General features: G+C 49.9%; 1 protein-coding gene and 1 non-coding gene across 2 annotated transcripts; both read right to left on the bottom strand.

Annotated features, from left to right (window-relative positions):
• Window positions 1–1,076: 1,076 nt before the first annotated feature.
• On the bottom strand, window positions 1,077–13,753 carry CELA3B (chymotrypsin like elastase 3B). Its single transcript, XM_030805561.1, has 8 exons — window positions 13,698–13,753; window positions 12,319–12,404; window positions 9,363–9,460; window positions 9,112–9,246; window positions 6,253–6,389; window positions 5,752–5,894; window positions 3,708–3,860; window positions 1,077–1,155 (listed from the first exon to the last, which is right to left on the bottom strand). The coding sequence occupies exons 1-8, from the start codon at window positions 13,735–13,737 to the stop codon at window positions 1,138–1,140; spliced, it is 810 nt and encodes a 269-aa protein (XP_030661421.1). The 5' UTR covers window positions 13,738–13,753; the 3' UTR covers window positions 1,077–1,137.
• LOC115833089 lies at window positions 2,491–2,594 on the bottom strand. The gene has a single exon (XR_004028539.1). It is a non-coding gene; the product is annotated as a U6 spliceosomal RNA (small nuclear RNA).
• Window positions 13,754–26,159: the final 12,406 nt, after the last annotated feature.

Here is a 26,159-nt window from a genome sequence, read left to right as displayed (position 1 = left end):
GTATACCTGTATACCTGTGTGTACCTGTGTGTGTGTACCTGTGTGTGTGTCTTCTCCTCTCTGCAGCAAGGGCTCTTCCTAGGGTTGCCTGACTTGTCTCTATTTTTCCAGCCCTGAACTTGCCACAAGGCAGGTACCTAATACATGTTTAATGAATGACCCTGATATGCTCATAACATGGTTAGGCTTTGTGTCCCCACCCAAATCTCATCTTGAATTGTAATCCCCATAATGGCCATGTGTCAAGGGAGAAGGTAATTGAATCATAGGGCGGTTCCCCCATGCTGTTCTCATGATAGTGAGTGAGCTCTCACCAGATCTGATGGTTTTCTAAGGGGCTCTTCCCCCTTTGCTAGGCAATTTTGCTTCCTGCCGCCTTGTAAAGAAGGTCCCTTGCTTCCCCTTCATCTTCCACCATGATTGTAAGTTTCCTGAGGCCTCCCCAGCCATGCTGAACTGTGAGTCAATTAAACTTCTTTCCTTTATAAACTACCCAGTCTCGGGCAGTTCTTTATAGCAGTATGAACACAGACTAAGAGAGCTATCTTTAAATAATGAGCCACTTCAGGGCAGGAACCATGTCTCCTTACCCCTCTGAGCCCTCCTCTAAAACAAGGAGTAAGTGCTTGTTGAATGGATGAATAACCAAAGCCCCCAGCCCTTCAATGGAAGCAGAACACACATTGTCCTTCCCACTCTACCATGAGCCTCCTGAGGGGCTGGCAGGGTCTGTTTATCTGCAGATTTTTACCGCGTTTATATGCCTGCATTGGAAAGCTACTGACTTATGTGTGACTATATACTAAGGCGACCAACTTGTCCCATTTTTCCTGGGACTTTCCTAGTTTTAGCATTAAGTGTCCAGTGTCTTAACTCCTGAAGTTCCAGGCAAACCAGGATGGTCAGGTCACCACACAGCAACTCCCTTCTCTCCCAGCATCATTTTTCCCTCATCTTCATATGAAAGGGTTGGACCTGGTCCTGTCTCTGCATATGAGATCTAAGATTTTAGGAACAGGCCAGAGGGGAAGATGTGAGTCAACAAAGAAAGAAAGATTCAACTTGGAATTTTCTGAGAGATCTTTATTCTTTATTCAGGATGTGGGATCAATCAGCACTGCCAGCTGGGCCTTGGTTCTAGTGGCTCGCTATGGTCTGGAAAAGTTGGGGGGACACACAAAATAGTCAATTTAGGAGCACAGGTTCTGGAGTCAGATGAAACTGGGTTCAACTTCCAGCCCTGCTGTGTGACCCTGGGAGAGGGATTGACCTCTCTGAGCCTCAGTTTCCTCCTCTATGTAGTAGGGATAATGATAGAACTTACCTCATGGGGGGGTTCTTGATTAAATTATTAACTAAGGTTCTATCTACAATGCCCAGCACGAATTTAGATGGGATGTGTGCATATATATATATATATAAAATATATATATGTGTGTGTGTGTATATATATATACATATGTGTGTGTATATATGTATGTATATATATAAACAAAATATATATTTTTTGGGTTGTTTTTTTTTTTTGAGACAGAGTCTCACTCTGTTGCCCAGGCTGGAGTACAGTGGCACGATCTCAACTCACTGCAACCTCCACCTCTTGGGTTCATGCCATTCTCCTTCCTCAGCCTCCCCAGTAGCTGGGACTACAGGCGTATGCCACCATGCCTGGCTAATTTTTGTATTTTTAGTAGAGACGGGGTTTCACCATGTTAGCCAGGATGGTCTCAATCTCCTGACCTCGTGATCTGCCCACCTCGGCCTCCCAAAGTGGTGGGATTACAGGCGTGAGCCACCACGCCCGGCCTTTTATTTTAAGATGGAGTCTTGCTCTGTCGCCCAGGCTGGAGGGCAGTGGCGCAATCTCAGCTCACTGCAACGTCTGCCTCCCGAGTTCAAGCAATTCTCCTACCTCAGCCTCCCAAGTAGCTGAGATTACAGCCATGCACCACCATGCTTGGCCAATTTTTTTATATTTTTGTAGAGACAGGATTTCACCATATTGGCCAGGCTGGTCTCGAACTCCTGACCTTGTGATCCTCCTGCCTCGGCCTACCAAAGTGCTGGGATTACAGGCATGAGCCACCGTGCCTGGCCTTATATATATATATTTTTTTAACATGGATCAGGGACCCAAGGGATTAAATGGCCTATAAATCATAATTGTTTTTTTGTTTGTTTGTTTTTGTTTGTTTTTTGAGATGGAGTCTTGCTCTGTCATCCAAGCTGGAGTGCAGTGGCGTAATCTCGGCTCACTGCAACCTCCGCCTCCCAGGTTCAAGCAGTTCTCCTGCCTCAGCCTCCTGAGTATCTGGGACCACAGGCATGCACCAACACGCCCAGCTAATTTTTTGTATTCTTAGTAGAGATGGGGTTCCACCACGTTGGCCAGGCTGGTCTTGAACTCCTGACCTCAGGTGATCCACGCGCCTCAGCCTCCCAAAGTGCTGGGATTACAGGCATGAACCACTGCGCTCGGCCAGAAATGTTTTTTTAATGGAAGGCTTCATGACTTTGCATGTCATCCTTGCCCAGGGGCCATGCTAATCTCTGTATCATTCCAATTTTAGTATATGTGCTGCCAAAGCAAGCACCACTGTTTTATTTTATTTATTTTTATTTTTTTAAGAGAGAGGGTCTTGCTGTGTTGCCCAGGCTGGAGTACAGTGGCTATTCACAGGTGTGATCCTACTACTTTTCAGCATGTGAGTTTTGACCTGCTCTGTTTCTGACCTGGGACAGATCACCCCTCCTTAGGCCACCTCGTGGTCCCCTCTCCCAGGAGATCACCACATTGATGCCAGACTTGGTGCAGAACCAGATGGGTATAGTGCACTACATCCCAGAACTCCAGGGCTCAACCGATCCTCCTGCCTCAGCCTCCCGAGTAGCTGGGACTACAGGTGGGCATCACTGCACCCAGCTAGCTATTACTCTTTTTTTTTTTTTTGAGATAGAGTCTCGTTCTGTCACCCAGGCTGCAGTGCAGTGGTATGATCTCGACTGACTACAACCTCCACCTCCCAGGTTCAAGCAATTCTCTGCCTCAGCCTCCCGAGCAGCTGGGATTACAGGCACCCACCACCATGCCCGGCTAATTTTTGTATTTTTAGTAGAGACGAGGTTTCGCTGTCTTGGCCAGGCTGGTCTTGAACTCCTGACCTCATGATCCACCTGCCTCTGCTTCCCAAAGTGCTGGGATTACAGGCATGACTACACCGTGCCCAGCTATTACTCTCTTTTTTTTTTCATTTAGCTATTACTGTTATCACGAGCATTATTAGTCCTCTCTGATCACCCATCCCCAGATGAAGTCTGGGGCCTGGACTCCCCTCTCTCGGCTCTCATCAGACTGCATCATTATCGTTCATGTAATCACCTGTCCCCCACCAGGCAGCCTCTTGTCTGGCATGTCTCTCTATCCTCTCTGACAAGAGAGGACAAGACCAGAGGAGATACTTTATAAATACTTGTTGAAATAAGGAAGTTCAGCTGTAGTTCCAAGCGCCACCGAGAAGCCATCAGGTTCCCGGGGTCACACTGTATCAGAAAACATCCCCAAGCCTTTCTGGAATGTCCCCAAGGGCCCTTCCCCACTGAGCTTCTAGGATCCTTTCAGGCCCTCCCCAGGATCCAATGTTTCTCACCTGTCACCTCTCAGAGGAGCCACTGCCCTGAAGCCCTCCTGGCCACCCTGCCCTCCTCACCTCCTCAATCCAGTCGATGAAGGCCGAGACTCGAGTGAACACCGTGGGCTTCCTGATGGTGTTGCAGCCAAAGGCAGAAACAAAGCTGGTCACACCGTGGACCTGCCAGCCACCATCCTCTGTGGGGCAGTTGAGGGGTCCTCCAGAGTCACCCTGGAACCGTCAGAGAGGAGTGGGTGGCTGAGCCACGTCTGAGGTTTATGGAACTGGTTCTGAACTCTAGGGATTTCGAGAAACTCTGACATTACTTGACTCCTCTGAGCCTTAGCTCACTCATTTTTTTAAATTATTTATTATTTTTATTTTTTTAGATGGAGTCTCGCTCTGTTGTCCAGGCTGGAGTGCAGTGGTGCAAGCTTGGCTCATTGCAACCTCTGTTTCCTGGCTCCCAGGTTCAAGTGTTTCTCCTGCTTCAGCCTCCCAAGTCGCTGGGATTACAGGCACCTGCCACCACACCCGGCTAATTTTTGTATGTTTAATAGAGATGGGATTTCACCATGTTGGCCAGGCTAGTCTCAAAGTCCTGACCTCAGGTGATCCACCTGCCTCGGCCTCCCAAAAGGATTATGGGTGTGAGCCACCACGCCCAGCCAGCTGACTCATTTGTGATAGGGAATAGTAGTATCTGTCCAAGAGCCTAGGGAATTACATGAGATGATGCACGATCTTAGCACGATATCCAGTAGAGAAGAAGCACTCAATAAACATAGTTCTTATTAGTAGCACGATAGTTAATTATTAATTCATACTCAATTATCATACAATGAGGGTATTGATAGTATTCTTTTTTTTTTTTCTGAGTCAGTGTCTCACTCTGTCGCCCAGGCTGGAGTGCAGTGCCGCGATCTCAGCTCACTGCAAGCTCTGCCTCCCGGGTTCACACCATTCTCCTGCCTCAGCCTCCTGAGTAGCTGGGACTACAGGCGCCCACCACCACACCTGGCTAATTTTTTGTATTTTTAGTAGAGACGAGGTTTCACCGTGTTATCCAGGATGGTCTTGATCTCCTGACCTCGTGATCCGCCCACCTGGGCCTCGCAAAGTGCTGGGATTAAAGAAGTGAGCCACCACGCCCGGCCATTTTTTTCTTTTCTTTAACAGACAAGGTCTTGGCCAGGAAGGTGCCTCACATCTGTAAACACAACACTTTGGAAGGCCAAGGCAGGAGGATCACTTGAGCCCAAGAGTTAGAGACAAGCCTGGGCAACATGGTGAAACTTCATCTCTACAAAAAATTTTAAAATTAGCTAGGCATTGTGGCATGCACTTGTACTCCTGGCTGCTTGGGAGGCTGACATGGGAGGATTGCTTGAGCCCAGGAAGGCAAGGCTACAGTGGGCTGTGATGGCGTTACTGCACTCCAGCCTGGGCAACAGAGCAAGATCCTGTCTCAAAAAAAAAAAAAAAAGACGATGTCTTGCTCTGTCGCCCAGGCTTGAGTGCAGTGGCAAAAATCACAGCCACTGTAAGCTTGAACTCCCAGGCTCAAACAATCCTCCCACCTCAGCCTCTCAAGTAGTTGGGACTACGGGCGAGTGCCACCATGCCTGGCTAATTAAAAAAAGTTTTTTGTAGATGGGCATCTCACTATGTTACCTAGGCTGGTCTCAAACTCCTAGCCTCAAGCAATCCTCCCACCTCAGCCTCCCAAAGCACTTGGATTATATGCACGAGGGACTGTGCCCAGAACAATGATGGTATTCTTAATGTTTAATTATAACTTCACAACCACAGAGTCGACCTGGCGTTAGAGGTCGTGGTACCAGTATCTCCTGCTGTGCTGATGTGGAAGCCTGAGGACCAGGGAGAGACAGTGACTTGTCCCAAGTCATGTCAGTGTGTGAGCTGAGACTGCAACCCGGGGGTCCTGACTCCCAGGCCTGGGCTCTGTGTCTGGACTGTGCTGACTTCCTCCAAGTCCTGCCTGGCCTGGAGGCTGAATGGGGCAAGCGGGCAAGATCCTTCCTCCACCTTACAGGCAGTTGGCCCCATTCCAAGGTCCTGCACACCCAACACCACCTGGGGCAGGTAAGAGCTGACTCACGTTGCAGCCGGAGCGGATGTCCCCTCCGGCACACACCATGGTCTCCTTCACGGACGAACCCCACCAGTTCGACTTGGAGCAGTGCTCATAGTCCACCACAGGCAGCAGGGCCTCCTGCAGCTTGTCTGGGAGTGGCCCGTTGGCTGCAGGGATAAAAAGCACAGAGTCAGGAGTCTGGGGGCACAGGGCTAGGAGCCCCAGAGGAAGGGGGCATTCAGGACGCACAGTTCTTCTGCCCTGATGAGGACTCTCCTCCCACCCGCTAAAGGGTCCTGCATGCTTTGTGCACCATTACATCCCCAGCACCTGGCACACTGGAGGTACCAAAACATGTGCAATTGAACACATTGGTGTTTTGGAGGTTGGTGGGAGAAGGCTGCAGCTGGAGAGAAATGGGAGAAAAGTACAAGGTCCGGTCTTGGTGTTACCTTCAACCTGCAGCCCCCAGGCCCTGTCTTTCTGCCACTGTCCCTGTGGCCAGCTAGAGAAGTCAGCACGTACTATAGAGACGGCCCCAGCCGGTGATGTAGCAGGGTGTCTCGTTGGGAAGGATGTCACCAGCGGGAGGGAGTGAGGCGAGCTGGACAGCGTCTCCCAGCTGGGCGCTGCGTGAGAGCTTGATGAGGGCGATGTCATTGCTGGGGAGGAGGGAACAGTCACAGGGCCTGGTCCTCCAGCCGGCCCAAGTCCTACCTTCCAGCCGTTGCTCCAGGCTATTCCGCCTCTGAGATGCCCCAGCTCCTTTACCCTCCAAATCCACTCTTTCATCATCATCATCATCATCATCATCATCATCATTATTATTGAGTCTCCGTCTGTTGCCCAGGCTGGAGCACAGTGTCACAATCATAGCTCACTGCAGCCTCCTGGGCCAAGGGATCCTCCTGCTTTCACCTCCTGAAGTGCTGGAATTACAGGCATGAGCCACTACACCTGGCCTAAATCGTCCTTAAGCTGAGCACATTTTTTTATTTATTTTTGAGTCAGAGTCTCACTCTGTTGCCCAGGCTGGAGTGCAGTGGCACCATCTTGGCTCACTGCAACCTCCGCCTCCTGGGTTCAAGTGATTCTCCTGCCTCAGCCTCCTGAGTAGCTGGGATTACAGGTGCATGCCACCACACCTGGCTAATGTTTATTATTTTTAGTAGAGACGGGGTTTTGCCATGTTGGCCAGGCTGTTCTAGAGCTCCTGACCTCAGGAGATCCGCCCGCCTCGGCCTCCCAAAGTGCTGGGATTACAGGCATGAGCCACTGCGCCCAGTCAAGGCTGAGCAATTTTAAGAAGCCCTTCTACGGATCACGAGGTCAGGAGATCGAGACCACGGTGAAACCCCGTCTCTACTAAAAAAAATACAAAAAAATTAGCCAGGCATGGTGGCGGGCGCCTGTAGTCCCAGCTACTTGGAGAGGCTGAGGCAGGAGAATGGCGTGAACCCGGGAGGCGGAGTTTGCAGTGAGCCGAGATTGCGCCACTGCACTCCAGCCTGGGCGACAGAGTGAGACTCCATCTCAAAAAAAAAAAAAGAAGCCCTTCTAGTCCCTTGGCTCACTCTGACCCTTGGCCTTCAGAATTGTCCTCTCCTTTGACCCTTTAACCCTCACAGTTCAGCTGTATCAGAATCACCTGGAGGGCTTGTTAAAACAGACTGCTGCAGATTACAAGGTTAAGAGATTGAGACCATCCTGGCTAACACGGGGAAACCCCGTCTCTACTAAAAATACAAAAAAAAATTAGCTGGGCTTGGTGGTGGGCACCTGCAGTCCCAGCTACCCAGGAGGCCGAGGCAGGAGAATGGTGTGAACCTGGGAGGCGGAGCTTGTAGTGAGCCGAAATTGCGCCACTGCACTCCAGCCTGGGTGACAGAGCGAGACTCAGTCTCAAAAACAAAACAAAACAAAACAAAAACAGACTGTTGCATCCCACCCCAGTTTCTGATGCAGTGGATCTTGGCTAAAGCCCAATAATTCACTTTTTTTTGAGACAGAGTCTCACTCTGTTGCCCAGGCTGGAGTGCAATGGCACGATCTCGGCTCACTGCAACGTCTGCCTCCTGGATTCAAGCAATTCTCCTGCCTCAGCCTCCGGAGTAGCTGGGATTATAGGTGCGCGTCACCAAGCCTGGCTAATTTTTTAATTTTTAGTAGAGACAGGGTTTCACCATGTTGGGAAGGCTGGTCATGAACTCCTGAGCTCAAGTGATCCACCCCCCTCGACCCCTGGCAGTGCTGGGATTACCGTGCCTGGCCAATAATTCACATTGTTGCAGGTTCCCAGATGATGCTGATACTGCCGGCCCAGGTACCACATTTTGAGAACCACTGCCCTCTGTCTTCACCTGCCTGCGTGTCACTCCAGTCCTTTTGTCTCAGTCTCTGTTTTCTCTCTACTCACCCCAGAAGCCCTGTGAAGATGCTTCATATTGTGCTTCACTCCTATACTGCATTTGCAGGAGTTCTGCACCCGACCCTCTCGCCAGAAAAAACTGAGCCACTCAGACTGAAGAATTTTTCATATGGCCGGGCGCGGTGGCTCACGCCTGTAATCCTAGCACTTTGGGAGGCCGAGGCGGGCAGATCACAAGGTCAAGAGATCAAGACCATCCTGGCTAACATGGTGAAACCCCATCTCTACTAAAAATACAAAAAATTAGCCAGGCATGGTGGCGGGCGCCTGTAGTCCCAGCTACTCGGGAGGCTGAGGCAGGAGAATGTGTGAACCCAGGAGGCAGAGGTTGCAGTAAGCTGAGATCGTGCCACTGCACTCCAGCCTGGGCGACAGAGCGAGACTCCGTCTCAAAAAAAAAAAAAAAAGAAGAATTTTTCGTACACTTGAAGGGCATAAGATTGTCTCCTTGGCCTTCACAACCACCCAGGAAGCCCAACTTCATGGTCACCTTTTGACGAATGGCAAAACTAAGGCCCAGAGAAGGCCAGTGACTTGCTCAGGTCATACAGAGAGTTAATGCCAGAGCCCGACTCTCAGCCCAGTGCTCCTCCTTTTGCGCATGGTGCTGGGAGCCCAGGATGCACTGGGCGAGCCATCTACTGAATGGAGAAACCCTCGGATTTGGGGTAAGGGTGCCAGAGCTCTGAAGCCACTAGCCAAGTGGCCTTGGGGGAGTTCCCGCCCCTCCCTGAGCTCTGCTATCCCCTCTGTAGGGAGACAGGTTTGGTGGTGATGGTCGTTAAAGGCTCTGCTGGCTTGAACCCTCAGTGTGTGGGACCTGGGCACAGGCTGCTGGACTCAGCTCCCCCGTCCCTATGTCCCTACTCAGCGTTGGAACCTACTTAGACTTGGCTGTGGGTCATGGAGGGATGAGTAGAGGAGCCTCTGGGTTCCAGACCGGAGCATTCACTCACCCACAGGCCACACACTTGGGGTTCCAGAGTGGATGCACAAAGAGGTCCCCAGAGTTGATGGGGATCACCTGCTCGGGGCCCTCCTTCACAGCACGGTCGTACTCGCCCAACACCACCTGGTAGGTCCGGGAGCTCCTGCGGGTGGAGGTGAGGTCAGTCCGGGCCTGACTGGCTCCCTCCCTCCTTCCCCATCATCACCCACTCTCTCCGGCTGTCTGGGGCCACGGGCAGGGACAGGGTAGAGAACTCACGAGATGCAGTGGCCCGCAGTCACAACCCAGTCGGGGGCGATGAGGCTGCCGCCACAGGTGTGGTAGAAGCTTCCACTTTTCTCATACTGCAGGGAAACCTGGTGGCCCAGGAAGAAATGGCCTCAGTGGGCTGGGCCCCACCACGAGAGTTGCCACCAATGGCTGTATATGTTGTGCACTGTGCAACTCTAGAGGGCGCCATTCACACAGAAAACAAGAGCACCCTCTGAAATGTGCAGCGCAGGACCTGCGACCTATGCAGCTGCCCGTGGTGGCCCTATCACTTTTCCATGGGGGTCACATTCTGATTCTCCAAAGCCTCCCCTACACCAGGACTATGACCTCCCTGGGGACCCCAACATTCTCTAACTTCTGTCTCTTGAGAGCCCTTGAAGGCCCTCTGTGCTATCACGCACCCCTCACCCCGTGACTTTTTTTTTTTTTTTGAGATGGAGTTTTGCTCTTGTTCCCCAGGCTGGAGTGCAATGGTGGTAATCTCAGCTCATTTCAACCTCTGCCTCCCGGGTTCAAGCGATTCTCCTGCCTCAGTCTCCAGAGTAACTGGAATTACAGGCACCTGCCATCGTGCCTGGTTAATTTTGTATTTTTAGTAGACATGGAGTTTCACCATGCTGGCCAGGCTGGTCTCGAGCTCCTCACCTCAGGTGATCTGCCCACCTCGGCCTCCCGAAGTGCTGGGATTACAGGCATGAGCCACCACGCCCAGCCCCCCGACTCTTTTGAACCTCAGCTCTTTCAAGGCCTCTTGAGCCTTCTGAAGCACAGCTCACCCTGATGAGCTCTTTGCCTCTCTTCCCATTTCCTACATATTCTGATTTTCAAAAGCTCCCTCTAGACCAGGGCTAGCAAACTGTGGACAGTGGGCCACACCAGGCTTCTGGTCTGTTTTTGTAATAAAGATGTCCTGGAAATAGTCACATTCATTTCTGTATTGTTTGTGTCTGCTTTCATGCTACCATGGCACGGTCAAGTCATTACTATCCAAACCATCAAATAGCCTAAAATATTCATTCTCTGGCCCTTTACAGAACCAGCCTGCTGACCCTCTCCAATAAAACTTCCCATAATGATGGGAATGTTCTATATCTTTGCTGTCCAATATGGTAGCCACTAGCCACATGTGACTATTGAACATTTGAAATGTGGCAAGCAGGCCAAGCATGGTGGCTCACACCTATAATCCCAGCACTTTGGGAGGTCAAGACGGGAGGATCACTGGAGCTCAGAAGTTCGAGGCAAGCCTGGGCAACATAGTGAGACCCCATCTTTACAAAAATATATAAAAATTAGCTGGGCGTGGTGGTGCATGCCTGTAGTCCTAGCTACACCGGAGGCTGAGGTGGGATGATTGCTTGGACCTAGGAGGTCAAGGCTGCAGTGAGCTGAGATCACACCACTGCACTCCAGCCTGGGCAACAGAGCAAGACCCTGTCTCAAAAAAAAAAAAGAAAAGAAAAAAAGAAATATGGCAAGCACTGAGGAACTGAATTGTTAACTTTTTTTTTAATTTTATTATTATTATACTTTAAGTTTTAGGGTACATGTGCACAACGTGCAGGTTTGTTACATATGTATCCATGTGCCATGTTGGTGTGCTGCACCCATTAACTCGTCATTTAGCATTAGGTATATCTCCTAATGCTGTCCCTCCCCCCTCCCCCCACTCCACAACAGTCCCCAGTGTGTGATGTTCCCCTTCCTGTGTCCATGTGTTCTCATTGTTCAATTCCCACCTATGAGTGAGAACATGCGGTGTTTGGTTTTCTGTCCTTGTGATAGTTTGCTGAGAATGATGGTTTCCAGTTTCATCCGTGTCCCTACAAAGGACATGAACTCATCATTTTTATGGCTGCATAGTATTCCATGGTGTGTATGTGCCACATTTTCTTAATCCAGTCTATCGTTGTTGGACATTTGGGTTGGTTCCAAGTCTTTGCTATTGTGAATAGTGCCGCAATAAACATACATGTGCTTATGTCTTTATAGCAGCATGATTTATAATCCTTTGGGTATATACCCAGTAAAGGGATAACATTTTTAATTTAAGTAAATTTTGGCTGGGTGCAGTGACTCACATCTGTAATCCCAGCACTTTGAGAGGCTGAGGCAGGTGGATCACCTGAGGTCAGAAGTTCCAGACCAGCCTGGCCAACATAGCGAAACCCTGTCTCTACTAAAAATATAAAATTAGCCAGGCTTGGTGGTGGGTGCCTGTAATCCCAGCTACTTGGGGGGCTGAGGTAGGAGAATTGTTTGAACCCGGGTGGCCATTGCACTTCAGCCTGGGCAACAAGAGTGAAACTCTGTCTCAATAATAATAATAGTAATAATAATTTAATTTAATTTTTTTTGAGACAGAGTCTCACTCTGTTGCCCGGGGCTGGAGTGCAGTGGTGTGATCTCGTCTCACTGCAACCTCCACCTCCCAGGTTCAAGCAATTCTCCTGCCTCAGCCTCCTGAGTAGCTGGGATTACAGGTGTGGGCCACCCGGCCTAGCCTAATTTAATTAAATTTAAATAGCCACAGCACATCAAGTCCAGCCTTCTGAGCTTCCCTCCACTGGCCTTATAAGACTCCTCACTCCCTTGTTGCTTTCAGACCTCATAGCCTTGTTGTATCATCCTAGGAATCTAGAAATGAGTCTCTGAAAATCTCACTTCTTCAACACAGTGCCTGAAATTCCACCATCAGTGTGCCAGCTCCTTGAGTTAAGCATTACCTTCACCCCTGATTCCACTTGTAAGTTGCAAATAGCCCAGTGAGGGTTACAGATGGAATGGGCAAAACCTCCCTGTGAAGTAGATGGTCCAAGGGCTGCCTGGTCTTTGGAAGCTGAAGTGGACATTGCAATGGGGTCAAGGCTGGATGCCGCGCCATTAGAGCTTAGGGTCCAGAGCCCACGGTGGGAATGAGGGCAGCTGGTATTGCTCTTACCTGCCAGGGCCAGCTGTAGGGGACTGCATCCTCACCATTGACAACGCGGCCGGAAAGGCGAGAGGAAGGTGGGCCATAGCCTGAGGCTAGGGGGGAGAGGAGAGCTGTCAATCAGCTGGAGGGTCCCCAAAAGCAAAGAGGAGGCCAGGGTCCCAGTCCAAGCTGTGCCTTCAACTGGCTGTGTGACCCCATGCAAGCCCCTTTCACCCTCTGGACCTCAGTAACCACATATGAACAGTGAACATTTAAACTAGAGCAGGGCTTTCCAGAATCCCAGGAGTCCAGGGATAGAGATTAAAATGTGGCCTCCTTCATTGGGAGGATTGAAGAGGTTGATACACTTAGAACAATGCCTGGCCCTGGATGAGCCCTCAAAAAATGAGAGCTATTGTCATACAGAGTGGAGGCTTTAAAGAAGGACTTCCAGGATTCAAAGTGCAGCTCTGGGCTGTGTGTGGTGGCTCACACCTGTAATCCTAGTGCTTTCAGAGGCCGAGGTGGGAGGATCGCTTGAGCCCAGGAGTTTGAGACCAGCCTGGGCAACATAGCAAGACCTCGTCTCTAGAAAAATAAAGTAAAATAAAATAAAGTAGCCAGGTGTGGTGGCATGTGCCTGTAATCTCAGCTACTCAGGAGGCTAAGGGGGTAGGATCGCTTGAGGCCAGGATTTTGAGACCAGTCTGGGCAACAAAGCAAGACCCCATCTCTACAAAAAAAAAAAAAAAAAAAGAAAAAAAAAACATTAAGTGCAGCTCTGCCTTTTGTTCTATGATAAGCTACTTTACTTCCCTGAGGGTCGGTAAAATGGGGATAATGATAGTACTGATCTCCTGAGGCTGTTGTGAGAATTACATGAGAAAATATAAGAAAAACCCTAAAGATTCTGCCTGGCATAGTAAGCACTCAATCAATGTTATCTGTTACCATTATTGCCTGTCAAGGGAGGCTGCTTGGAAGAGGTGGCCCTGAGCTGGAATGTAATATGGCAGAGAGACCAGGAAAAGGCCAGAGCATAGAATATGGAGCCAGGTAGGGGGAGTGTGAGAGGAGAGTTGGAGTGGTAAGTAGAGCTGTGGAAATTCCAACCCAAGATGTCCAACCACACAGCCCAAACTCTTAACCGTTTGACTTTGTTTACTGCCCCCATCAAGGACTTCCACCACAGCCCTTTGGGGGTCTTTCTCCATCCACGGCTTCCCCTCCACTCTCCTGCTCCATCATAAGCTGAAAGCCCCCACAGTCATGCCCCCGGGTACAAGCTGAGACCCCCTCCTGTGGAACCAGGCGTAGGGTGTCATGGGACTCAGAGCAAGTGGTAGATTTCAAGGATTCCTAGTCTAGGGCAGCCTAGGGAGCACACACACAGGTTGGGGTCTTACCAACAGCCACAAGGAGGAGGGAACTGAGCAGCCGGAGCATCGTGAGTTTTGGGATGATAGGAAAGGGCACAGAGCCTGGGGCTCTAATATAGGGCAGAAGATAAGCAGGGGGGCTGATTGGGCCCTACTCCCAGAACAGGTGGTGGAAATACAGGTCTCCCATGGTCCAAGGCCATAGTCCTCACCCAGTGCAGATGGAGGAGTGACAGCTAAAGGAAGGACCTAGCGTTCCTTCCAACAGGTGGCTGCACAGGTGGTGCGGAGTGGCCAACTGATAACAGGAGTTCAGGAAGAAAAGCTCATGTCAGGAGAAGACCTCCTCTTTCCGAAAGAACAGGGGCACTGGAACTGGGCAGACCAGGGTTCAATCCTGGTTCTGCCACCTCCAAGCTCTGCAACTTTGGGCACATGGCTTAACCTCTCTGAGTCTCAGTTTTTTCCTAACATGAGATTCATATTAGTACCCACCTCCGCAAAAAAATTCTTGTTGAGCACTTTTTCTCTATGTATCAGGCACTGTACTAGGGGATACAGCTGTGAAAAATACATGGTCTCAGCCCTTCTAGAGTTTGAGTCTAGGCCAGGAGCGGTGGCTCACACCTGTGATCCCAGCACTTTGGGAGGCCAAGGCGGGAGGATCACTTGAGGTCAGAAGTTGGAGACATGGTGAAACCCTATCTCTACTGAAACTACAAAAATTAGCCAGGCGTGGTGGTGGGCACCTATAATCCCAGCACCTGTCATCCTAGCTACTGGGAGGCTGAGGGAGGAGAATCGCTTGAACGTGGGAGGCGGGGAGGCTGAGGTTGCAGTGAGCCGAGATCATGCCACTGCACTCCTGCTTGGGCCACAGAGCAAGACTGTCTCAAAAACAACAACAACAACAAAAAAAATCAGAAAAGAAAAGAAAATGAAACATAGGTGATTGGGGTGGGAATGGGAGTAAGTCATTTAGATGGGGGGACAGGGAAAGTGACATTTGGGCTGAGGAGGTCATATCTGATGGAGTACCGAGGATAAGTAAAAGCCAGCCACGGGAATCCCTGAAAGAAACGCACTCTGGAGGGAAGGGACAGCAGGTGCGAAGTTCTGGAGGCTGTAATGGGCTTGGCTTGTTCAAGGAAAGGGAGGCCAGTGTGACAGGAGCTTGGTAGTCAAAGTAGAGTGGTGGGAGATGAGGTCAAAGAGCAGGTGACCCCGAAAGCTGAATTCACGGGTGATCCAGCAGTTTCCCTCCTAGGTCTACACCGTGAGAAAACCTGACACATGTGCTCCAGGAGGTGTGGATGAGATTGTTTGCCGCAGCCCCTGTTCTTCAATTTTTTTTTTTTTTTTTTTTTTTTTTCATGCCAAACCTGCCTAGCCAACAACCTCCAGACACCATGTCCACGTCTCAACTCGACCTGGATCAACTCACTCCAAAGTGCTGGTAAGGCATGAGCCGCTGCGCCCGGCCAGACGGGGCAATTTAAATGGATCCCTCCTGGGGGAAAGTCAGGCATCTTGCTGGGCAGGTTTTCTTTTAGGAGTGAATCCCCTCCAATCACACCCTAGCCACTCTGATAGCCTGGGATCAAGGAACGTGTGTGGACACAACGGAAGCAGCTGTGAAAATCCTTCATACTGTGATAAAAATAGCCATACCCTCCCCTGCCCTCTGTTCCCTATGCACCCGGACATGTTTGTTTGCTCAGCTTGAAAGCTCTGTGAGCCATTCCCCAGACCCTACGCCAGGGAAGAAGGAGGGAGGGGCCCAGGAGGTGGCTGGGGAGAGAGAGGGTTAGGTCCGATAAGCCCAGATTCCACTGTAGTGTCTGAAAACCACGGGGCCTAAAACACAATCTAATCCAACCACTTACACGTGACAGAAGGGAAAATAATGGCCCAGAGAAAAGCCAGGACTTGCTCAAGTCTCCCTGGTTTGTCACTGCTTGACCTGGTGAAGGGTAGCCCAAGGGCACGAGGAGGGTTCACTCTCCCTCCCGGAACTTCAAATGAGAAGCCTTCCCAGCTTCTTTCCCAGGTGACCTTGAGCAAGTCCCAGCTTCTCTGTCGGCTCTGCTGGGTCCCCAGGGAGAGGGGCTCCCTGACGCCAACTGTCCCATCACAACCCCTGCCTCATTGGTCACTTCAAGGCCTTATGGACTGACACTGGCAGTTGCACGGCTGATTAACTCTCTGAGGGTTTTCTGGCCTAGGAGTAGCTTGAGTGAAATCCCTGAAGATGAATCTCCTCCCAACACCTGCCCCCCAAGACGGAAGATCGAGGGGTTAGATCTACTTTAGGCCTCAGCCTGAAGCAAAGCAAGCCATTTCCTGAATGGGAGGCAGAGGTTAGGTCGGAGAGTATGCAAAATTAAGAGGTCAGTCTGGGAGGGAGAGGGAGGGCAGGGAAGCTGGGGAGGGGACGGAGGGGAAGCTGGTGAGCCTTTTTCCTGGGACTGGGGGAGTTCCATTCTTTCTAGTTCCCACCCCATAGGAAGCTCTTTGAGAGTCAAAACTTTATCTTATTCATCTTCGGATTCCCAGTACCTAGAAGGGAGCCTGGCACATGGTAGGTTTTCAACAGAGTTTATTCAAGGAGGCAACACATGAATGAAGGAAGCAAAAGGACTCTTCAAATGCCCTCCTCTTCCTACCCTGAAAGCACGGTTGAGCCTGATATTCCTGCAGGGTGCATCTGGAGGGTGTCCCCTCTGTGTGGCCTGGAAAAGCGCAGCAGCATCTGGATGGTGTCCTGATGGGCACATTCTTGAGATATTAATAGATGTTTGATGATAAATGGACCCACTAGAACGGAGCCCCCATGGGGTGGGGGGTTTTGTGTGCTTTGTTCACTGCTGTGGCCTCGGCTCCCAGAATATAACCCAGTGGGCACTCAGTGAAGACCTAAAGGTCAGATGGGATTGGAAAATATGAGATCAAACAAAGTTCAAATTGTCCTTTCCTACAGGACTTCTCAGAGCCTTTAATATGCCAGTGTTTACGGTGAATCACACACAGTGGTCCTAAGTCTGGGACTCTGGTGCCTTATTGCCCTGTAGTTTCTGTGAAAATAAGATATTCAAAATCTAAGCTGTTGGAACTTTAAAATACCTTAGACTTAAGGGAATGAGATTATGGGACCTGAGTAATGTAAACAGGACGCCATAACTTTTGTTTGTGTTATCGATTAGCTTTTCCTTACCTACATTGTTTTATAAAATGTTGTAAATGACTAAAGGGTGACAGGGCAGACTGTTTGCCTCTAACTGTCAATCTTCATTATAAATTAACTTCCTTCTTTTCTCTCTCACACAAAGACTTCATGACTATGACATTATCTAAGATAGAATGTTAAATATACAAATTGGAAAGGAAAATAAAACAAACTATATGGAAAAGAAGACAAATTTTAACTAGCTATATTGTTGTAACTCATGAACCAGCCTGGTATAGAAATGTTATAGTCCTACTAAATTTCTTTGTTTTCTGCCTGTATGAGCAAGATCTTAATTTTTTTTTTTTTTTTTTTTTTTGAGACAAAGTCTCGCTCTTGTCCCCCAGGCTGGAGTGCAATGGCAAGATCTCAGCTCACTGCCACCTTTGCCTCCCGGGTTCAAGTGATTCTCCTGCCCTCAGCCTCCGGAGTAGCTGGGATTACAGGCACCTGCCACCACGTCGGGCTAGTTTTTGTATTTTTAGTAGAGATGGGGTTTCTCCATGTTGACCAGCCTGGTCTCAAACTCTCAACCTCAAGTGATCCACCCACCTCAGCTTCCCAAAGTGCTGGGATTACAGGCGTGAGCCACGGCGCCCGGCTTTTTTTTTTTTTTTTTTTGAGACGAGTGTTGCCCAGGCTGGAGTGCAATGGCACGATCTCGGCTCACTGCAACCTCTGCCTCCCAGGTTCAAGCAATTCTCCTGCTTCAGCGTCCCAAGTAGCTGGGATTACAGGTGCCCAGCTAATTTTTGTATTTTTAGTAGAGACGGGGTTTCGCCATGTTGGCCAGGCTGGTCTTGAACTCCTGACCTCATGATCGACCTACCTGGGCCTCCCAAAGTGCTGGGATTACAGGCGTGAGCCACTGTGCCCTACTGGTTTTTTTCTTTTTTTTTTTTTAAGAGACAGAGTGTGTCACTCTGTAGCCTAGGCTGGAGTGCGGTGCTGTGATGATAGCTCAGAGCAGTCCCCAGCTCGGGATCATGCTATCCTCCCACCTCAGCCTCCTGAATAGCTGGGTCTACAGGTTCCCGTCACCACACCTGGCTCCAAGACCTTAAAGCTTTTTTTTTTTTTTTTGAAATGGAGTCTCACTCTGTTGCCCAGGCTGGAGTGCAGTGGCACGATCTCGGCTCACTGCAACCTCTGCCTCCTGGGTTCAAGCAATTCTCCTGCCTCAGCCTCCCGAGTAGCTGGGATTACAGGCGTGCACTACCACGCCCAGCTAATTTTTTGTATTTTTAGTAGAAATGGGGTCTCACCAGGTTGGCCAGCCTGGTCTCAAACTCCTGACTTCAAGTGATCTGCCCGCCTCAGCCTCCCAAAGTGCCGGGATTACAGGCGTGAGCCACCGCGCCTGGCAAGACTTTAACTTTTAACTTTGGAGCACTTACTCCTTTTCTCTGGAGCCCATGTTTCTGGATGACTATGCTCAGGTTTTTGCTGGAATAAACTCTCAAAAACTGGATTCTGATCTCTTTGATGACTACAGGTCAACATTCCCCAGCTACCAGCCCCACCTGTCCCAGATGGGACAGCAGTGTCAGGGATGGGGAAGGAGGCCCTCCAGGTGCCCCTCCTGTGGTACAAAGAAGCCATCATGGGAACCCAGGGCTAGGACAGTAAGCAGGTATCTCTTGTCCCAGGGAAGGCATCACCCTGGCTGGGATCCAAGGAGGTTATTGAGCAATGGCAGTGGGGACAGGCACAGCCCTTTCCCCACAGCCAGTGCCATACCTTCCCGGTGTTACAGGAAAGGGGTCCCAATCCAGATGCCAAGAGAGGGTTCTTGGATCTTGTGCAAGAAAGAATTTAGGGAGAGTTCACAGAGTAAAGTGAAAGCAAGTTTGTTAAGAAAGTAAAGGAATAAAGAATGGTTACTCCATAGACATGCCCATTTTTATGGTTATTTCTTGCTGATATGCTAAACCAGGGGTGGATCATTCATGCCTCCCCTTATTTTAGGCCATATAGGGTAACTTCCTGACATTGCCATGGCATTTGTAAATTGTCGTGGTGCTGGTGGGAGTGTAGCAGTCAGGACGACCGGAGGTCACTCTCATTGCTATCTTGGTTTTGGTGGGTTTTGGCCGGCTTCTTTACTGCAACCTGTTTTATCAGCAAGGTCTTTATGACCTGTATTTTGTGTGGATCTCCTATCTCATCCCGTGACCTAAAATGCCTTAACCTTAACTGGCTATCTGTCTGGGAATGCAGCCCAGGTCTCAGCCTCATTTTATCTAGCTCTGTCGCTCAGGCTGGAGTACAGTGGCACGATCTCGGCTCACTGCAGCCTCTGCCTCCCAGGTTCAAGCGATTCTCGTGCCTCAGCCTCCCCAGTAGCTGGAACTGCAGGCATGTGCCACCACGCCCGGCTAATTTTTATATTTCTGTAGAGACCTCGTTTTACCATGTTGGTCAGGCTAGTCTTGAACTCTCGACCTCAGGTGATCCGCCTGCCTCGGCCTCCCAAAGTGCTGGGATTACAGATCTGAGCCACCATGCCTGGCCACAAATAGGAAATGTACAATCTCACAGGACTTGACTTTAAGTGGAGAGGCAGAGGCGGGGGAGCCGAAGAGAGGTGCACCTGAGCTGAGGCTTAGGGTTTCTGCTGTTCCCCTGGCTCTGCCCCACACCGGCTGCTGGCTTCCTCCTCAGGATGGAAGGCTGCCTTTGTCAGTCAGAGTCAAACCAGAAACAGAAATCTCAAGCATTTGAAGTACAGGGAATTTAATCTGGGGAATTGGCTGTCTCGGTGAGGGAGGTGCAGAAAAGCCAGCAGGGAAGATGTGGGAACTCAAGAGATTAGTAGAGCTCCCTCCCGAGATGGTAGGACAGAGAGAGGAGATGCTGGTAGCTGAAGCCCAGGAGCAGAGGTCACCTCGCCAAAGCTGGGCCCAGCCCAGGCATGTCTGCTGGGAGCTGTGGAGGAAATGTAGGGAGAGAAGTACCTTTTGGAGGACAGGAGGGAGGTTTCTCTCTCCCTCCTGCCTTTCAATCTCCCACTGGAAGTGGGAGAAGCCTGCTGTCATAGGTGCCTGGGAAATCCAGCCTGCCCCTGCCCCTGCCCAGCCACGATACAGGGAGGAATAAATCTAAGGATTGGAGCTTCTCTGGGAGGGGAGCGGAGAAGTGGGGCTGGAGATTCCTGCAGGGCAGGCACACAAGGCCACAGGGGGCCTTTGAAGGGTTTTCCACAGGAGAACATGATCCAGTTTATGTCTTGACACGTATCTCAGGCTGCTGATTGGGAAACGGTTTGAAGAGGAGCCAGAATGCCATCAGGGAGGCTAGTGTGGGTTCTGCAGAGGTTCTCCAGGTAACCAGGATGGGGGCAGTGGAGGAGCGGATGGGCTGAGTTCGAGGGAGGTTTTCAAGAAAGGCAAAATCTGAGTCCAGGTGCAGTGGCTCACACCTCCTAGCACTTTGAGAGGCTGAGGTAGGTGGATCACTTGAGCCTAGGAGTTCAAGACCAGCCTGGGCAACGGGATAAATGTCCATCTCTACAAAAAAATACAAAAATCAGCTGGGCATGGTAGCATGCACCTGTAGTCCCAGCTACTTGGGAGGTTGAGGTGCGAGGATCACTTGAGCCCGGGAGGTCAAGGCTGCAGCGAGCAGTGATGGGGCCACTGTACCCCAGCTGGACAACAGAGCAAGACTGTGTAGAAAAAAAAAATTTTTTTTAAGAAATTCAGAAGTATTTGGCTTTGAAAAATAAATAAATAAATAAATAAAATTTATTTTCTTTTCTTCTTCTTTTTTTTTTTGGAGATGAGGTCCTTTCTGTTGTGCAGGCTGGAGTGCAGTGGTGCAATCTCAGCTCACTGCAACCTCCGCCTCCCAGGTTCAAGCAATTCTTCCATCTCAGCTTCCCGAGTAGCTGGGACTACAGGCATGCGCCACCATGCTCAGCTAATTTTTTGGATTTTTATTAGAGACGGGATTTCGCCATGTTGGCCAGGCTGGTCTCGAACTCCTGGCCTCAAGTGACCCACCTGCCTCAGCCTCCCAAAGTGCTGGGATTACAGGCATGAGCCACAGTGCCCAGCCATAAATACAATAACCTTTTTAAAAGAAAATTTAGTACTTTGTTGATTTAAAGAAAATTATCCTTGGTATTTTAGTGCGGAAATACATCAAAGCATGACTGTAACTGTCTTAAAAGCAAATGTTGTGATGTGGTATCAGGACACCTGGACATCCTGCCGTCATAGGAGTTTGCCTTGCAGGAATTATTAAACCGCTTCCTTCGCTGGAAACATCTCACGGCCGTGAGTTGTGACCGGTTAGAAGTGTGTCTTGCTAGTTTGAAGATGCAGTTCATTTTATGATTTTATTATTTTATTTTATTTTTTGGGACAGAGTGTCACTCTGTCACCCAAGCAGGAGTGCAGTGGCACGATCTCAGCTCACTGCAAACTCTGCCTCTCAGGTTCAAGCGATTCTCCTGCCTCAGCCTTCCGAGCAGCTGGAATTACAGGCGCCCACCACCACACCCGACTAATTTTTGTATTTTTAGTAGAGATGGTGTTCCTCCATGTTGGCCAGGCTGGTCTCGACCTCCTGACCTCAGGTGATCCACCCGCCTTGGCCTCCCAAAGTGCTGAGATTATAGGCGTGAGCCACCACACCCAGCCACAGCTTATTTTAAAATGGAGTCAGCCTTACTCTCTTATTCTCTGTTTCCTTAATGGTGTCACCATGGGCCCAGGCTCTTGCCATCTTTGCACTCTGCCAACCTCAGTGTGTTGCCCACCCCGGGCTGCCTCCTTCATCTCCCAGAAGACTCTGAGACAGGATTTGAGCGCAAGTGATTTATGTGGGAGGAGATCCCAAGAAGCATCTGTAGGGCAGTGGGGAAGTGAGACAGGGAGGAGAGGGAAGCCAGAACAGGGGACGTTCATGGACAACACGCACCCCATCCCACCAGGGAGCTCAGAGTCAAAGCCTCAGAGCGGCTCCATCTGAGGTGAGAGTGCTGCCCATGCACGTCCGTGCGTGTACTCAGTGAACACCTAGCGTGCACAGGTAAGGACTACTCACACGCACTTCTCCATAGCCCCAGAGCATGCTTGTAGGCGGATAGCCTGTTTCATGGCAAGAGTGACATCATGATGAAATGAAACTGCCATGATGACTGATGTCTGACTCCAGCATATCACAGTGCTTTGAAGCAATTTTATTATTTTTTTAAGACAAGGCCTCGCTCTGTCACCCAGGCTGGAATGCAGTGGTGCAATCACTGCAGCCTTGACCCCCCCAGACTCAAGTGACCCTCCCACCTTAGCGTCCCGAGTAGCTGGGACTATAGATGCAGACCATCACACCTGGCTAATTAAAAAAAAAAAAAAATTTGAGGCCGGGCGCAGTGGCTCACGCCGGTAATCCCAGCACTTTGGGAGGCCAAGGCAGGCAGATCAACTGAGGTCGGGAGTTCAAGACCAGCCTGACCAACATGGAGAAACTCCATCTCTACTAAAAATACAAAATTAGCTGGGCATGGTGGCATATGCCTGCAGTCCCAGCTACTTGGGAGGCTGAGGCGGGAGAATCGCTTGAACCTTGGAGGCAGAGGTTGCAGTGAGCTGAGATTGCACCATTGCACTCCAGTCTGGGCAACAAGAGCAAAACTCTGTCTCAAAAAAAAAAAAAAATTTTTGTACGTACAGGGTGTCACTGTCACATAGTGCTGGGATTATAGGCATGAGTCACCATGCCTGGCCAGCAAGTTCTTAAATTCTGCAGCAAGTGCTTAAGACAATGGCTGTAGCATAGATAACCCTTCATAAAAACGCTAATCACGACGCCGGGGCGGTGGCTCACGCCTGTAATCTCAGCACTTTGGGAGGCCGAGGCGGGTGGATCACGAGGTCAGGAGATCGAGACCATCCTGGCTAACATGGTGAAACCCCGACTCTACCAAAAATACAAAAAAATTAGCCAGGCGTGGTGGCGGGCACCTGTAGTCCCAGCTACTCGGGAGGCTGAGGCAGGCGAATGGCGTGAACCCAGGAGGCGGACCTTGTAGTGAGCCAAGATCACGCCACTGCACTGTAGCCTGAGCGACAGAGCGAGACTCCGTCTCAAAAAAAAAAAAAAAAAAAAAAAAAAAACGCTAATCACGGCCGGGTGTGGTGGCTCACGCCTGTAATCCCAGCACTTTGAGAGGCTGAGGCAGGTGGATCACTTGAGCTCAGGAGTTCGAGACGAGCCTGGCCAACATGGTGAAACCCTATCTCCACCAAAAATACAAAATTAGCCAGACGTGGTGGTGGGCACCTGTAATCCCAGCTACTCGGGAGGCTGAGGCAGGAGAATCGCTTGCACCCAGGAGGTAGAGGTTGCAGTGAGCCGAGATCGCGCCACTGCACTCCAGCCTGGTGACAGAGTGAGACTCCATCTCAAAAAAAAAAAAAAAAAAAGCTAATCTGGACTCTCCAGTGGTCAAGAGCTTCAGAATATCTGAGGCATGACCAGCTGCACGTGTCTTTACCCTAAAAGCTTGCTATAAAAAGAATATATTCTGGAGGGTAGGTACAGGGGTGCCCCATCTTGCAATCGCTCGATGGTGTCGCTACGGATAGATCTCAAAAGCGTTTTATTGAGCAAATGAATTTGCAACTTCTGTTTGCAAGTCCCTATTTTCTTTCTGATAAACTGGACTTGTCAGCCTCTTTCTTTGGCCTCTCAGCTCCCTAGGTCTTTGATGGTGGTTTGCATAGGCGTGCTCACCACAGGACAATCATACACAAGCACAAACTCAGAATGTGCCCCCGGGCAGCCCCGTGTACAGACCCCTCCTGTGTACAACACCGGAGCACACATATCCATGATGCACACACACATTCCAGAGCACACACCCCGTCCCCCCTTCCCAGTACGACAAACACACATCTGTCACTGCTTCTTACTCTGGCCTTTGGCTTGGGCCTCACGAAGGCTAGGGCGTTAGGCCGGGCGCAGTGGCTCACGCCTGTCATCCCAGCACTTTGGGAGACTGAGGTGGGCGGATTACCTTAGGTCAGGAGTTTAAGACCTGCCTGGGCAATATAGTGAAACCCCATCTCTGCTAAAAAATACAAAAATTAGCCAGGCATGGTGGCACACACCTGTAGTCCCACCTACTGGGGAGGCTGAAGCAGGAGAATCACTTGAACCCGGGAGGCGGAGGTTGCAGTGAGCCGAGATGGAGCCACTGCACTCCAGCCTGAGCAACAGAGTGAGATTGGTCTCTAAAAAAAACAAACAACAACAAACAAAAGGGTAGGGCACTGAACATTTATGACAAGGACCGCACTCTTAGAAGCCCCTAGAATAGAACTGCTGGCAGAAGTTGCAGTGCACCGGGAGTTAGTGGGGAGCCAGGACAGCCCCTTCCCAGAGTCACACTTGGACTCTCCAGTCTAGGATGCAACATCCCAAGTTACCAGCAAGGGGCGCCCGAGAGCCATGACGGTCTCCAGGTGTTTTCTACGAAGTTGCCAGGTGTGAGGGTGTGTTTGTCTCTGGGTGCGTCTGAGGGACAGGGCAGATCTCAGAGCCTCCTTTTACGGGTTGAGTTGAGTGTGGTGGACGCACTCACCACCAGTTCTGGGGACTGCCTCACTCAGGTTCCAATGCCCTGGCATAGAGCTGGTGCTCAGTTTGTGTTAGATGAGTGGATGAATAAACAAATGAATGAATGGATGACTGGGGAATGAAGAGAGAGGAGAGAACTCAAGAGAAAGAAGGTAAAAAGAGAAGGATGGACCCCAGAGATCAGAGGGGAGTTGGAGGAAAGAGAAATGCAGGGAATGGCAGAGAGGAGTCAAGGGGTGGATGAGTGACTTGGGGGCAGGGGCTCAGTTGGCCAGCCTCCAAGCCTTGGCCCAAATGTCTCCCTCCCAGGTGCCTCCCACCGCTGCCCTCTGCAATGTTCATCTTTCTAGGCCAGTTGGGACTGGTACCTCCTCCAGGAAGCCCTCCCTGAGCACCTCCCCGTCGGGACCAGTCCTTCCTGCCTTTGTGCTTCCACAGCTCTACGGGATCGTACCAGGGACCCTCTGCTCTGGCTGAAATGTGGGCAGTTGTATCAGACAGACCTAGATTTGGTTTGAATTTCTGTTCAACCGTAATTGTGTGATCTTTGTCAAGACACCTAACCACTCTCTCTTTTTTTGTTGTTTTTTTTTTTTTTTTTGAGAAGGAGTCTCACTCTGTCACCCAGGCTGTAGTGCAGTGGCACAATCTCAGTTGACTGCAACCTCCGCCTCCTAGGTTCAAGCGATTCTCCTGCCTCAGCTTCCCAAGTAGCTGAGATTACAGATATGCACCACCACGCCCAGCTAATTTTTGTATTTGAGATGGGGGTGTCACCATGTTGGCCAGGCTGGTCTCGAACTCCTGGCCTCAAGTGATCCACCCACCTCAGCCTCCCAAAGTGCTAGGATTACACGCGTGAGCCACTGCACCCAGCCTGAGACACTTAACCTCTCTGTGCCCAGTTGCTTCACCTAGGGTAACACCAATAGCTCCTCACAAGGTTTCTGTGAGAATTCAAGGAGATAAAGCACTGAACACTGGGCTTGGCCCATAGGAAGCACTGAACAGAGGGCAGCAATGATTGCTCTCCTGTCCCAGAGAGTCCCAACCTTAAGTGTTCCGCCCCATTGTCAAGTCGTTTGCTGTAGTTTGGGCTCATAACATATTGTCATCAGAGCCTGTAGTGAATACCCCAGCTCAATGAATATATGCTCCTTGATAACATTCATCTGTAATTCATTTTTTGACATGTATGAGAATATTCATTTCAGTGTTGCTTGAAATAATGAAACATAATTGGAAACAACTTAAAAGTATGCATATTGACAGGAGAATGGATGAATTGTGGTATATATAGAATGCAATGTTAAGCAGTGAAAATGATTAAATTAGAGTCATATGTGTCGCTATGGATAGATCTCAAAAGCATTTTATTGAGTAAAAAAGCAAATTACAGAATAATGCATTCAGTATAATGTCATAGTATGTATAGCATTTGAATCCATGCAGATCAGTGCTATGCCATATACAGCAATGTGTAGGAATAGGATAAATACACGTAGCAAAGATAATCAGAGATTAGATGGTGCCACCCTCCAAGAAGAAAGGGTGTGAAGTTGGCCAGGGCTTCAGCTGTATCTGGAAGCTTAACTTGTTTTCAGTTCCTTGAATATGGTAAAGGAAGAGAATTCATGTGAGACCTTCTCTATTTTAATCCCTAGGCATGAAATTGG

This window comes from Nomascus leucogenys, chromosome 24, assembly GCF_006542625.1.
Source record: "Nomascus leucogenys isolate Asia chromosome 24, Asia_NLE_v1, whole genome shotgun sequence".
NCBI classification, from domain to species: Eukaryota; Metazoa; Chordata; class Mammalia; order Primates; family Hylobatidae; genus Nomascus; species Nomascus leucogenys.
Note: the sequence above shows the minus strand (reverse complement) of the source record. Positions and strands in the feature narration are given on the sequence as shown.

What these genes read in the sequence shown, in the direction of transcription:
- CELA3B (XM_030805561.1), bottom strand. Translation starts at nt 13,737, where the DNA reads ATGCTCCGGCTGCTCAGTTCCCTCCTCCTTGTGGCTGTTG. An exon ending in CCTCCTCCTTGTGGCTGTTG is followed by an intron (nt 12,405 to 13,697) that starts GTAAGACCCCAA and finishes TCTCCCCCCTAG; the next exon opens with CCTCAGGCTATGGCCCACCT. An exon ending in CCCAAGTGTGTGGCCTGTGG is followed by an intron (nt 6,390 to 9,111) that starts GTGAGTGAATGC and finishes CCTCCTCCCCAG; the next exon opens with CAATGACATCGCCCTCATCA.